Source organism: Phoca vitulina, unplaced genomic scaffold (assembly GCF_004348235.1).
Source record: "Phoca vitulina isolate PV1807 unplaced genomic scaffold, GSC_HSeal_1.0 scaffold50, whole genome shotgun sequence".
NCBI classification, from domain to species: Eukaryota; Metazoa; Chordata; class Mammalia; order Carnivora; family Phocidae; genus Phoca; species Phoca vitulina.
This window is the reverse complement of record NW_022589753.1, coordinates 6254059-6265268: the sequence shown is the minus strand read 5'-3', so window position 1 is coordinate 6265268 and position 11210 is coordinate 6254059. Positions and strand designations below refer to the sequence as shown.

At 45.0% G+C, this 11210-nt stretch overlaps 1 protein-coding gene across 1 annotated transcript in view; it reads left to right on the top strand.

The window, feature by feature from the left end:
* Positions 1–3778: 3778 nt before the first annotated feature.
* The window catches only part of CASS4 (Cas scaffold protein family member 4), a 32672-nt gene continuing 25240 nt past the window's right edge, over positions 3779–11210 (top strand). The window contains exon 1 of the mRNA XM_032387725.1: positions 3779–4048. Within this exon, the coding sequence (XP_032243616.1) occupies positions 4013–4048 (36 nt within the window). The 5' untranslated portion in view covers positions 3779–4012. The remainder of the gene's footprint in view (positions 4049–11210) is intronic.

The window sequence follows — 11210 nt, the reverse complement described above, 5'->3', positions numbered from 1 at the left end:
ACTTGGAATTAATCAGATGCACGATATGTGAGTGCATCGAATATGAAAAGCTGAAACAGGACTGAGAACCAAGAGACTTAAAAAGTGACAAAGGGGATTTGAACAACAACAAAAACCTTTTAGAAAATAGTCGACATTTTTAAAAAGATTTTTTATATTTATTTATTCGACAGAGAGAGGGAGGGAGAAGCAGACTCCCCACTGTGCAGAGAGCTGGACATGGGGCTCCATCCCAGGACCCTGAGATCATGACCTGAGCTGAAAGCAGACGCTTAACCAACAGAGCCACCCAGGCGCCCCAATAGTTGACATTTCTATCACTTTCATTCCTTAGGTTTCTGGCCTTTTTCTGGAGCTTTTCTCCTTTACCTTCCGACTCCCTTTGTGGGCGTTTTAATCTGTGAAGCCTCTTTCCCACTCAGCATTTGGCCAATTTACTCTTCACAGCCTGGTCGCTCACCTGACAGCGACCCCTTGTCTGTGCCCCCATGTTCTACCCTGGGGTTTTCTCGAGCTACTCTTAACACTCAGCCCCTCTCCTCCAGCTCTTGGCCCACTTGATGCCCACAGCATTTCTTTTGCATCCTGTTTCTCAAGTCTTGCTTCCTTTTCCCTCTCCACCTTGGCATCAAAATTCAGGCTATCAAACAGAGTCATCACTGACAATTAGAATCCTAGTCCTCCCTGTTTTATCCATGCATTAGGGAATTTAGGTGAATTTGTCGACAATTTATGAAATTCTGCTTTCACCCAAAGAGCTGTATTTGAGTTATCTTCTTAAGGTTAACAGCTGCCAGATGACTAGATGATTTTAAAACCATGCAGTCTGACATTTCCTGCTAAGCCTTTAATGCTCTGGATGTTCTTCACCTGGTGTCCAGCTTCACTTTAAAAACTCAGGCATTGAGTGACCAGCCTTCGAAGACCACCCCTCAAGGAGCTTGAGAGCTCAAAGTCTGCATGAAAACAGTATAAAGCATCCCAAAAAACAGTCCCATCTACAAAAGCAGTCTACCTTCCTGTGCATTTATTAGGAGCTATAGAAGTGAAGTGGTCAGATACTCCAGGCTTTGAAGAGAAAATTCATCCAAAATACTGTTCTCAGGAGCGTTTGTCAAGAGAAGGGGGGAAATTACCTTATTAGAGTCTCGGAGTTGGTTCCCTTGAACTCTAGCTGTTTCAACCTTCAGTCAGCAGGATATTACGAAAGCCACCCAATTTCCTAGAATAGCAAATTCTTGCAATATTTGTGCACAGAAGGGCACATTTGCCTAAAAAAGTAAATACAAATGGATTGCAGCAAAATGTCTAAGGGCTTTCATTCAGAAAAATGACAGGGCCAAATAGCAGGCTGAGAAGCCAAGCCCCACATTCACAAAATGCGACAATAGGTATCCGTGTTAAGAGTGAGTCTGTTTCCTTTTGGGACCAAATCTATGACTTTTGTGTCTTCGTTCTGTTTTTTAAATTTAGGTTGTTTCTCCTAAATAAGTGAATAAATAAGAAAACATGCAAATTACAGCATTCTAACCTGTATCTGGAACTCCAGGGTCGGCCCTTCAGTAGTGGGAAGAATCACTATTAGGAGTTTGCCAAGATGGTGGGAACTGTCCAGACTGGACCTGGCATGAAGTCTAGCTTTTTACTGAGAGGCTTGGGTCTGGATTCTGCCTCAGTCCCATCACTGTGTGACCTTGAGCAAGTTTGTCCATCCTTTTTACTTATTTTCAAATATATGCAAAGGTCCATTATACAATTAAAAAACAATGGTTGCCAGGGGCTGGAGGACAACAGGGTGATGAGGAGTGACCGCTAATGGGTATGGGTTTCTTCCTAGGGTGATGAAATATTCTCAAATTAGATAGTGCTGATGGTTGCACAACTCTGCATATACTAAAAAAAAAAAAAAAAACCCAAACAAAGAAACACTGAATCTGTGCTCTTCAAAAGGATGAATTTTGTGGTATGTGAATTCTATCTTAATAAAGCTGTTGTTTTTTTTAATTCAATGTCAACAGTACTATAATGAATTTCCATGTAGCCATCACTCAGACTCCCCAGCTGGCTACTCATAGGTCATCTTTTACATATACCTCTAGCCTTTTTCCCCTCCCTTGAATTATTTTGAAGCAAATCTCAGATCTTTATCTGTAAATATTTCAGTATGTATGTCTGAGAGATAAGGACTTTTTAAAACAAAATCATGACATAATGACATCTAAATATACATGGAAGCATCAAATTGAGGTTAATCGATCCCACCCTGGAAATGTGAACCTCAGGCTTAGCTCAGTCGTGCCTGCATCTTCCTCATCTGAGATGCGGGACGACCCACGCCCACCAACACAGAGGTGCAGGTTAGGGCCAGAAGAAAGCAGGAGCGAAGAGGCACACCCCCGAACAATGTCCAGATTCACATTCAACGACATGGAAATCACCTGCCATTGTGTAGAGGGCTTTGCCTTACAAGTATTTCTATCTCTATGCCTTGCAGGAGTACCGCTTTAATGATTTGTCCTATCTGTAAAAACTAATAGGATAAAATCCTTCTGCTAGTCCAGGCTGTCATTCATAACCTCAGCCCTTAGGACTCATTGCTCTTCCATCTGAATCTGCTTGGTTACCTTAAATGGAACTTGCTAATTCCATCTCTTTTTTTGCATATTCATGGTGTTGCAGCTAGAAACAAGCTCTGCCTCTATACCGATCGGCCCCTGCTTCTCATATCTTGCCTTCCTCATGAAGCCTTCCCTGAATTACTCCCCATTCTCCCATCTCTATCGTCCTCTCTGTGGATCTCCACTTGGAACTTGTTGCTAAGTCAGCTTGTGTTCTCATTCTGTGGGGTCATTGTTCCCTCCCGGTTATGTACTCCCATCTGCGACACGTCAATTACTTGGCCCCGGAAGTTAACTTCCAACGATGATAACAATTTAAAATATGAATTGTCTCAGCCAGAAATCAGAGAGCTACTCCCACCAGTAAGTCCTTCCTGGTCCTATCCGTCGCTCAGACTTGCAGACCAGACAGTGAGCGCTGTAATGGCAGGAAGGTAGCAACAGGGAGAGACCACCTGTTGGAAATGCAACCTGAGCCAGGCTCGGAAGAATGGGTACCAGTTCATTTAAATGAAATAAAACCGGGAATGTGCCTAACTAGGAGTCTTCTTCCCTGTACGTTCTCTCTGAATGTTTAGTCCGAATTTAGGGAAAGTAAAAAGACTTAGCAAGTGATGCTGAACTGCAATGAGCCAGTGCTGTGGTTTCAAGTTCAGACGATGGGTGGGTGAGATTTAAGAGATAATTTAACTGTACTGGAAAGTGCTCAGCAGCCCTGGTACAGAGTCAGCGCTCGGAAAATGCTCATCATGAAGTTTTGTGAGCCAAGACCAGGAGGTGAGCATGGGGTCAGAGCGAGGAGCAGTGTGTATCGGAGGAGAGATGGGTCGGGACTAGGTCCTTTAGGGCATTCCCCTTGACTTGTTTTCTCCTGGCTGCTTGAGGGGCAAGTTTAGGAAGCAGGAAGGAAGAGACACTGACCACGATCACCAATTTGGCCTAGCGGCCTCTAATTAGAAGAATGAGCTTGGTGCAAGTTGTTCACAGTGTTTATGGGGACGAGAATGCAGAGCGTTCATACCCTGAGCTTTCAAAGTAGGAACTTCACCCTATAAAGCGGAAGAGCGTTTTTGTTTTTTTTCTTCTTTTGTGGTTTCACGTAGCAAATGTGTGACAATCTCTACTTATAGACCAAGTGAGATGCCAAGCATCGAGGAGTGAGTGTGGCCTGGATTTCTGTCCCCTCTCCATCAGCGCCTTCATTTTCCTCTTATTGTGCTTTCCAGAAAGTTTGCGTGCTGGGAGAATCGTTTTGACAATTTCCTGTGTTGTCAGATAACTCCATAGAATTCAGTTTCTGAGAACCGGCCAGAGGCATGCGGTGACATTGCATAATCCTCCTCTGAAGCCGGAGATACCAGCCGGAGAGCTCACGGGAGCTGTTCCACACCAAGATGAAGGGGGCAGGCATCATGGATGGTGCGCCCAAGGTGAGTGACGGGGGCTGTTTGGATGGGCGGGGGCAAAACAACCCGTTATGGTTAAGGACAGTGACCGATTTTCGTTCCAAGTTTCTAGTGGAGTCGTAAATACTAGTAACATGTGAGTTTGAGATGGAGAAGTTTAACGTAAGTTTAGTGTGGAAAAGATAATGTGTTCTAAAGCTACTGCCAGTTTGATTCAGAGATGGATGCAAATGACTTCCTAGCAGAAGCCAGTTTCTGGGGTTCACGACACAACCCATCCATCCCTATGGGTCCACTCGCTTTCTAACAAACTTCTCGAGCAAGATGTGAGGCTCGGCCTCAGCCCACCTTGACCTCTCTTCTCTCTGGACCCTGCAGACACTTAGTGTCACTCCCAGGTGACCTGGTTGATTCTGTGTTCCTTCCCAAGAGCAGAGTCTAGATCTGGCTTCAGCCTCCCGTGGGCTGAGTCCACAGGGGGCATTCCGCACACCATTTCCCGGGAACTTTTATACTGGTACATGTGAGTGGGGCTCAAGTCTGTGGCATGAATCAAAAAAAGAGTCACTATTTAGAAAGTTGTAATGGCTGCTTTAAAGGAAAAACAGCTGGGACACAAGGAAAATGAAGCTCAAGGATTTTCTCGCTCTGCCTTTTTAAAATGTGAAGTAGAACAGGAAAAAAATGAAACAGTTACTAAAGGGAAAGCTTGTTTATTTGAATTACATATATGTTACTTACTATTAAAATAATAACAATGGATGTCACCAGTGGAATTTATGTAACCGAGTAACCTATGACAGCCTCTCTTATATGGATTGCGTGTAAATATCTAAGCTACCCTAGAATTTTATACCCAACTATTTTCTTTGAAAAAAATTTAAACCATTGGAAAACTGGGGGGGAAAAAGTAATTCAGTAAATCCCTGCATATCCTTTACCTAGATTCACTGATTTCTGGCACTTTGTCACATTTGTCTGCATCTACTTGTGTATATTTAGAAACACGTGTGCCCACACTTTGTTGTTACTGTTGTTAAACCATTTGAAAACAAATTGTAGGCATAATGACATTTCACCCCTAAATGACACTTCACCTCAACATGTGTCTCCTAAAAGCAAGGACATTCTTCTGCACAACTCCAATATGATCACAGGCAAGGAAATTTAACGTTGAATTAATAACATCCTTCTAATACTCAGTCTACATCACAGCAGTACGAGGGCAAGAACTCACATCTTCAACTCCTAGCCCAGAGGCAACCTCAGCTCAGGGTTTGTTGGGTCCCCTACAAACTGTCAATGCACATATGATATAATATACTTTTTAAAAGGCTTTCTACAAGGGACGCCTGGGTGGCTCAGTCATTAAGCCTCTGCCTTGGGCTCGGGTCATGATCTCAGGGTCTTGGGATCAAGCCCCGCATCGGGCTCCCTGCTCCGCGGGAAGCCTGCTTCTCCCTCTCCCACTCCCCCTGCTTGTGTTCCCTCTCTCGCTGTGTCTCTCTCTGTCAAATAAATAAATAAAATCTAAAAAAATAAAATAAAATAAAAATAAATAAAAGGCTTTCTACAAACAGGAGCACTAACTGAACAACGGTTGAGCTTCTCACCTTTTACAATTAACAATACATATTAGAGTTCCATTTATTTTAGCACAGTTCATCTCCTTGATTATTGTTAATTAATTGCTTTTTATTAGATGGTGACACAATGCAGTCAGGGGTCATACCATGTAAGTGGTTCTCAGTTTTGGTGCATTTGGCTTTGAAGCACCCTCATGTCCATCGGGGGCACCCCGGAACACCTCTCATACCCTGAAGGTGGCCTGCGGACAGTGGGTGGTGACCAGTGACTGCGCATCACGCCGTCCCCTGGTGCTGCTGATTGTCACCCAACGGTTCCGTATAAGTAGAGTCTTTACCTCTGTGCCCAGCAGCCTTTGTATAGCTGACTTTCATTAGGTTTTCCCTAAATCTTGTATAAAACCAAGAGAAACTGGAAGATAAATATGATGATATTAGTGATAGGAAACGCTGGGAGCAGTACACTTGCAAGAGGTAGAAGCTCGTCATGTGTGGCAAAGTGGTCTGTCTAACACGTCATTTGTTGGCTTACTGGACGGTAGCTGGCTGACTCCATGTTCAACTCCGTTCGAGAAATGCTGGAAAGTTAGGTCTAGAAGACAGGGTGAATAAGTGATTTTATTATATGTAAACCTTTGTTTGGGATTTTGGGTAGTTTCAAAAGTGCCTTATTTATGAAAATAGAGTCTGCGTGTACTTTAGTGATGGAGTCCCATGTGTTATGAATTGTATTCACTCCTGAGTGTGCACGTTTGCCCGCACGTGTGTGCCCACGAGTGCACACCATGAGAGGTGATATTGAAATTGGCATCTTTGGGCACAGACATCTTTGTCTCGCTAGAATTGAAGGAGAATTACAGAGTCAAAGAAGCATGGTATTTGTTTTCCTTCACTTTCTGAGAATTTCTGAAACTTGATTCTATTTTAAACCTACTTTCTCACAGTGTTTTCTCTACAACCGGTACTTTCTCTCTTCTGTCAACATGGCCGTATGCTCACTTAGTTTTCTGAAAGTTTTCAAACAAGTGTCTTTTCCTTGTTACTAAAGGGTAGATGTCCAGAGAACTGATCAAAAATAATATTTATGTTTTACACACATTTAAATGTTCTTAGATGTCCTTAACATTTCGGATCCGGCCTCAAGTAAAGAGCAAATATCCTTTAGCCCTCTTCCATTCCAATTCTGGGTGGAGTTGTCCTCGAGCCCCTCCAGGAGGGTCACAGTAAAGACGTAGAATTAAAATCGCCAACATTCCCAGGGCTGGTCTAGACAGACCCAATGGCACTGCGTCTGCCGCTTGCCCAGATGGACCTTGCTTCAGTGCTTCTGGGCAAGAGCACTGGGGACGTTGTTTGTGGGTGGGGAGCAATTGCAGGCACTCCTTGTGCCTTTAGGACCTCTGGGGTGGGAAGCAAGACATTTTAACTCAGTCTTTGTTGGGGAATGGCAAGAGGGAATGTATGCAGAGAACTTACTATGGCCACAAGGCCAGCCTGACCCCGTCCCACCAGGTCCCCCCCCACCTCACTGCCTCCCCTTCCCCTGCCTTGGGATGTTCCATTTGGGGGCTGGATCCCTGGGGCCTCCCCACAAGCATCTTCCACACTCGCTCACTTGCTTGCTCGACCCCTTTCTGGACTGCCCCATCCAAGTCACCTCTCCAGCCACACCCTCCCTGGTCATTCTCATCTTCCGCCTCCTCTTCCTTTATCAACATCTGAAATCATCTTTCCCAATTGTTTCTCCCTTTGTTCATCATCTGTCTTCCCCTCTGGAGCGTGAGCACCACAAGGGACAGAGCTGGGCTTTCTTATTCGGTGTTGCATCTCCACTGCCTACAGCGGTGCCTGCCCGTAGTAGGTGCCCAATAAACGCTTTGAGTGTGTGTGAATCAGCGGGAGGTCACAGAGAGTGCAGATGGAACCCTTGCGACATAGCCCTGCCCTGCTCCAAGGTCACAGACAGGACTTCCTAGTTGTCAGGCACCTGGGAATCTAAGCTCCCTGACCCCTCTCTGGCCCCAGCCTGACCCACTCAGCCTCAACTCTCGAGAACTGGCCCCCTTCCTGCTCCCATGGTCAGGTGTTGCCTTAGATCTGAGCCTTTGCAGCTGAAGTCAAGGTCACAAGGACCTGCAGCCTCCCAGTGACCTTGTGCAGCAGCTCCGTACCTTCACTTGCCTCACAAGGCAAAACAGCCCAGGTCCAACAGCCAGCTTGAGAACACAATTCACTGTCCATCGTTTAGCCATCTACCCAGCATGTAGTTATTGGGTCCTGGGGTTCGGATGATCAACACAGAGCTGATGTTCTAGTGAGGTCAGAATGTCAGTAGATGAGTACCTGGACACAATGGTTTCAGCTGGTGATAACTACCATAAAGAAAATAAAACAAGATGATCTGATAGAGGTGATGGACAGAAAGGGACCTTTCTGGAGACCTGAATGATGGCAGAAATATTCCCGGCAGAGGAGACAGCAAAGGCAAAGTCCCTGCAGGGTGGAGGATCAGTAAAAAGGCCAGCGTTGTTGGGGCAGAGGGACAAGGAGAGAGAGTGGGCAGAAATGAGATTGGAGGGAGAAGTAGGGTCCTGTTCACATAGGACCTTGTGGGTCCTGTAAGAACTTTGAGGTGCATTCTAACTGCAAGGAAGCCACTGGCCTATTTAAAGCAGGAGATGACATGGTCTGATTTATCTTTCTAAGACATCACTCAGGCTACTATGCAACAAATGGACTGTTGGCCAAGAAGAGCAGAAGCAGGGGGATGTGTCAGGAGACAAGGGCGGGTGGCCTCTCTTTCCATTTTGGAGGCTGCCATGCTGTTCTCAATGGACACGGACAAAAAAAATCGCTTGCCCTGCCTTTTGAAAAAAACTTTTGACATTTGAAACCATGAGCGGATGTGAACAGAAAGAATAGTAAATAAAGGTGTAAATAGGTTTTATTGAACTGCATGTCCAATATACACCCCCCTTTTTTGTGAAACCGATGTTTGTTTTCTACCAACCTTATTTCCAGACAATATACCTTTAATTCATTCAATAACTATCGAGGGCCTGCCCTGTGCCACGCACTGTTCTAAATGCCACCAAGGACAAAAGTGTCTCGGCCCCTTCCTCAATATAATAAACTGTCGTTTTAGTTCATGAAAAGTCCATCACATTATATGGTCACTCCTGTTTCATTTTGCTACAGAGCTCACTATAAAAAAAAAAAAAAAAGCTACACAAAACAGCCTCACGACCCCCAGAGTTACCAGACTATTCAAAGAAAAGTGGCCTGCATGATCACTGAATGGGGAAGCAGCTCTAGAAACAACATGGTCATTTTGGAACTAGGATGACTAAGGGAGGAAATGACAAGTGCCTGGAGGGGAATAACTTCAAAGGACAGAGGTGGGAGGCGGGGAGAAGTGATATTTGGATACTCCAACATGACTTGCAAAAAGGGGAAATAAATATTTTAGGAACCGTGTCCCGCTGTATTGCTCATAAGCCACTTGTGGATTGGAATGGAAGAGGATGCTGTGTCCACACCATGGGAACAGGTAAGGTCAGGAAGGCAGTGTGTCCTGTGCCTGGGACAGCATCTCAGGGTCCTGCGTCAAGGCTTTCCCGTCTCTGCAAACCCCTCTCAGGAAAACACGGAAACCACTGAAACGTTATCCACGGGCACGTCTTGGCTCCCCGTGTGGCCCCCCACTCCAGAGAGAATGTCTCCGTGAGCTTCGAAGTTACTGGATGTACACTATTGTTCTTTTTCTTTAAAGTGTTGCTTCTCCGTAGAATCAAAAGCAGCTTTTGCTACGCATCTGTTACTGGTAGTCTGTCATCTGGGGAGAAGAAAACAGAAGAAATGAGATGAGAAAGCAGTAGGGTCTTTCTCCCTTGGAGATGTTTGCCCTTTGGTTAACAGAAAGTAAAAAAGGGCTTTGTGGGATGTTGGCTTCGGGTTCAGAGTGTAAACTTGCCCCGAGGTTGAAAGGGCACTAGAGTCGGTTATAGACAGCGAGTACTTCAAGTTGCTTCTTTCCTACATGATGTTGCCCAAAGCGAGGCGATCAATAAGCATCGTGAGATCAACATGGCCAGTGACACACACCCATCCCTAACCTTCCTTGTGGTCTCCCAAGTAAGACTTGCAATGGGTCTATCTGTAGCCCGTTATTAACAACAAAATGAATAAGCCCAGGGACTGGAATAAATTCGCACCCACAGAGGGGGAGACCAAGAGCTTAAATAACAGGGTGGCTCCTTGCTTTCCTAACACCCCTAGTGACCCTGGGGGATGGAGAATTTGGTGAACAGGCATGAACCTTCCCTTATTTTTCTGTGACCTGTTAAATGGCTTGGGCCAGCTTTGAATTCTTCCTGATCAACCAGATGGAAAAAATCACACCCTGCAGGGACCTTGACTGCTGGCATCCAAGACGATCTTAGATGCAGGGCATGAATAGAACATTTTTCTAATGTCAGTTATGTATTGTCATGTGCATTAGAAAAAATTAAAACTAGCTCATCAAACGTAATTTTATAAGTAACGCTGCTTAGGGAGAGTTGTTTTTAATTGGCTTCATTTAACATTTTACTTTAAGTAAAAAAAAGTACCGAGGGCACATAGCTATGACAGGAAGCCATTAATAGACATACGGAGTTGAAGAAGCACAGTCTTAGATAAAGTGTCCTCCTCGTCGGAGGTGGTACGATCGCATAGAACACCTTCTTGTATCCCCCCTGCCTTTCCTCTTCTCTTCCCTTCAAAAAAAGAGAGAAAGAAAGAAGGAAGAGAGGAAAGGAAGCTTCCAGAAGTTGCTTCCAACTTCTCTTTTTTCCAAACGAGGTATCTTAATCAATAACCCAAGGACGAGGCTGGCCAGGAGTGAACGTGGAGGTGCTGGAGGGGGGACGGCAAGGAATAGAACTGCTGGATCTCTAGGGCTCTACGGACTGAAGGACACAGTTTGGTATAACAGGGCCCGTCTTGGGCCGTATCTTAAAAAATCAATTACTAGAAGGCCTGGTTTCTTGTTGCATCATTTCAATCCTGAGATCCTAGATCAAGGGGACCTGGTGCTGCTCGCTCCACCCGCCCCTCTCCCAGCCCACGTCATCAGACATACGGTAGGTGCTTAATATATAATGGTCAAATCAATGAAGAACTAAAAGTACATTCTAGCAAGGTTCCCATGAATAGGGGAAGTAGATTCAAACAAGTGGATCTGGTCGAGACCCAAACCTATTGGAAAACCACAGAATTCAGGCCTCAGGGAAGAAAATACTTTACTTCCATTGGGCAGTTTTGGAATTTTTTTCTGGCCAGTCACTTCCTCAAAGTCTCATCAGTGGGCAGGACCTTCTGCAGCTACGGAAGTCCTGTGATGAGGGGCTTTTTCATCTGAACCATCAGGAAGAATTGAAAGCTGGAGGGATCAGAGGTCGATATTACGGTGGAGAAATCACTTCAATTTTGTGCTTTTTCATAGATGACACCGTCATCCAGGGCCCTTTTTACAGGTGTTAGGAAGACAAGGAATCACTCTTTGACTTAAGTTGTTCTTTTTCTCTCACATAGCTTCTCACTTCCAAGTTCACCAGGGT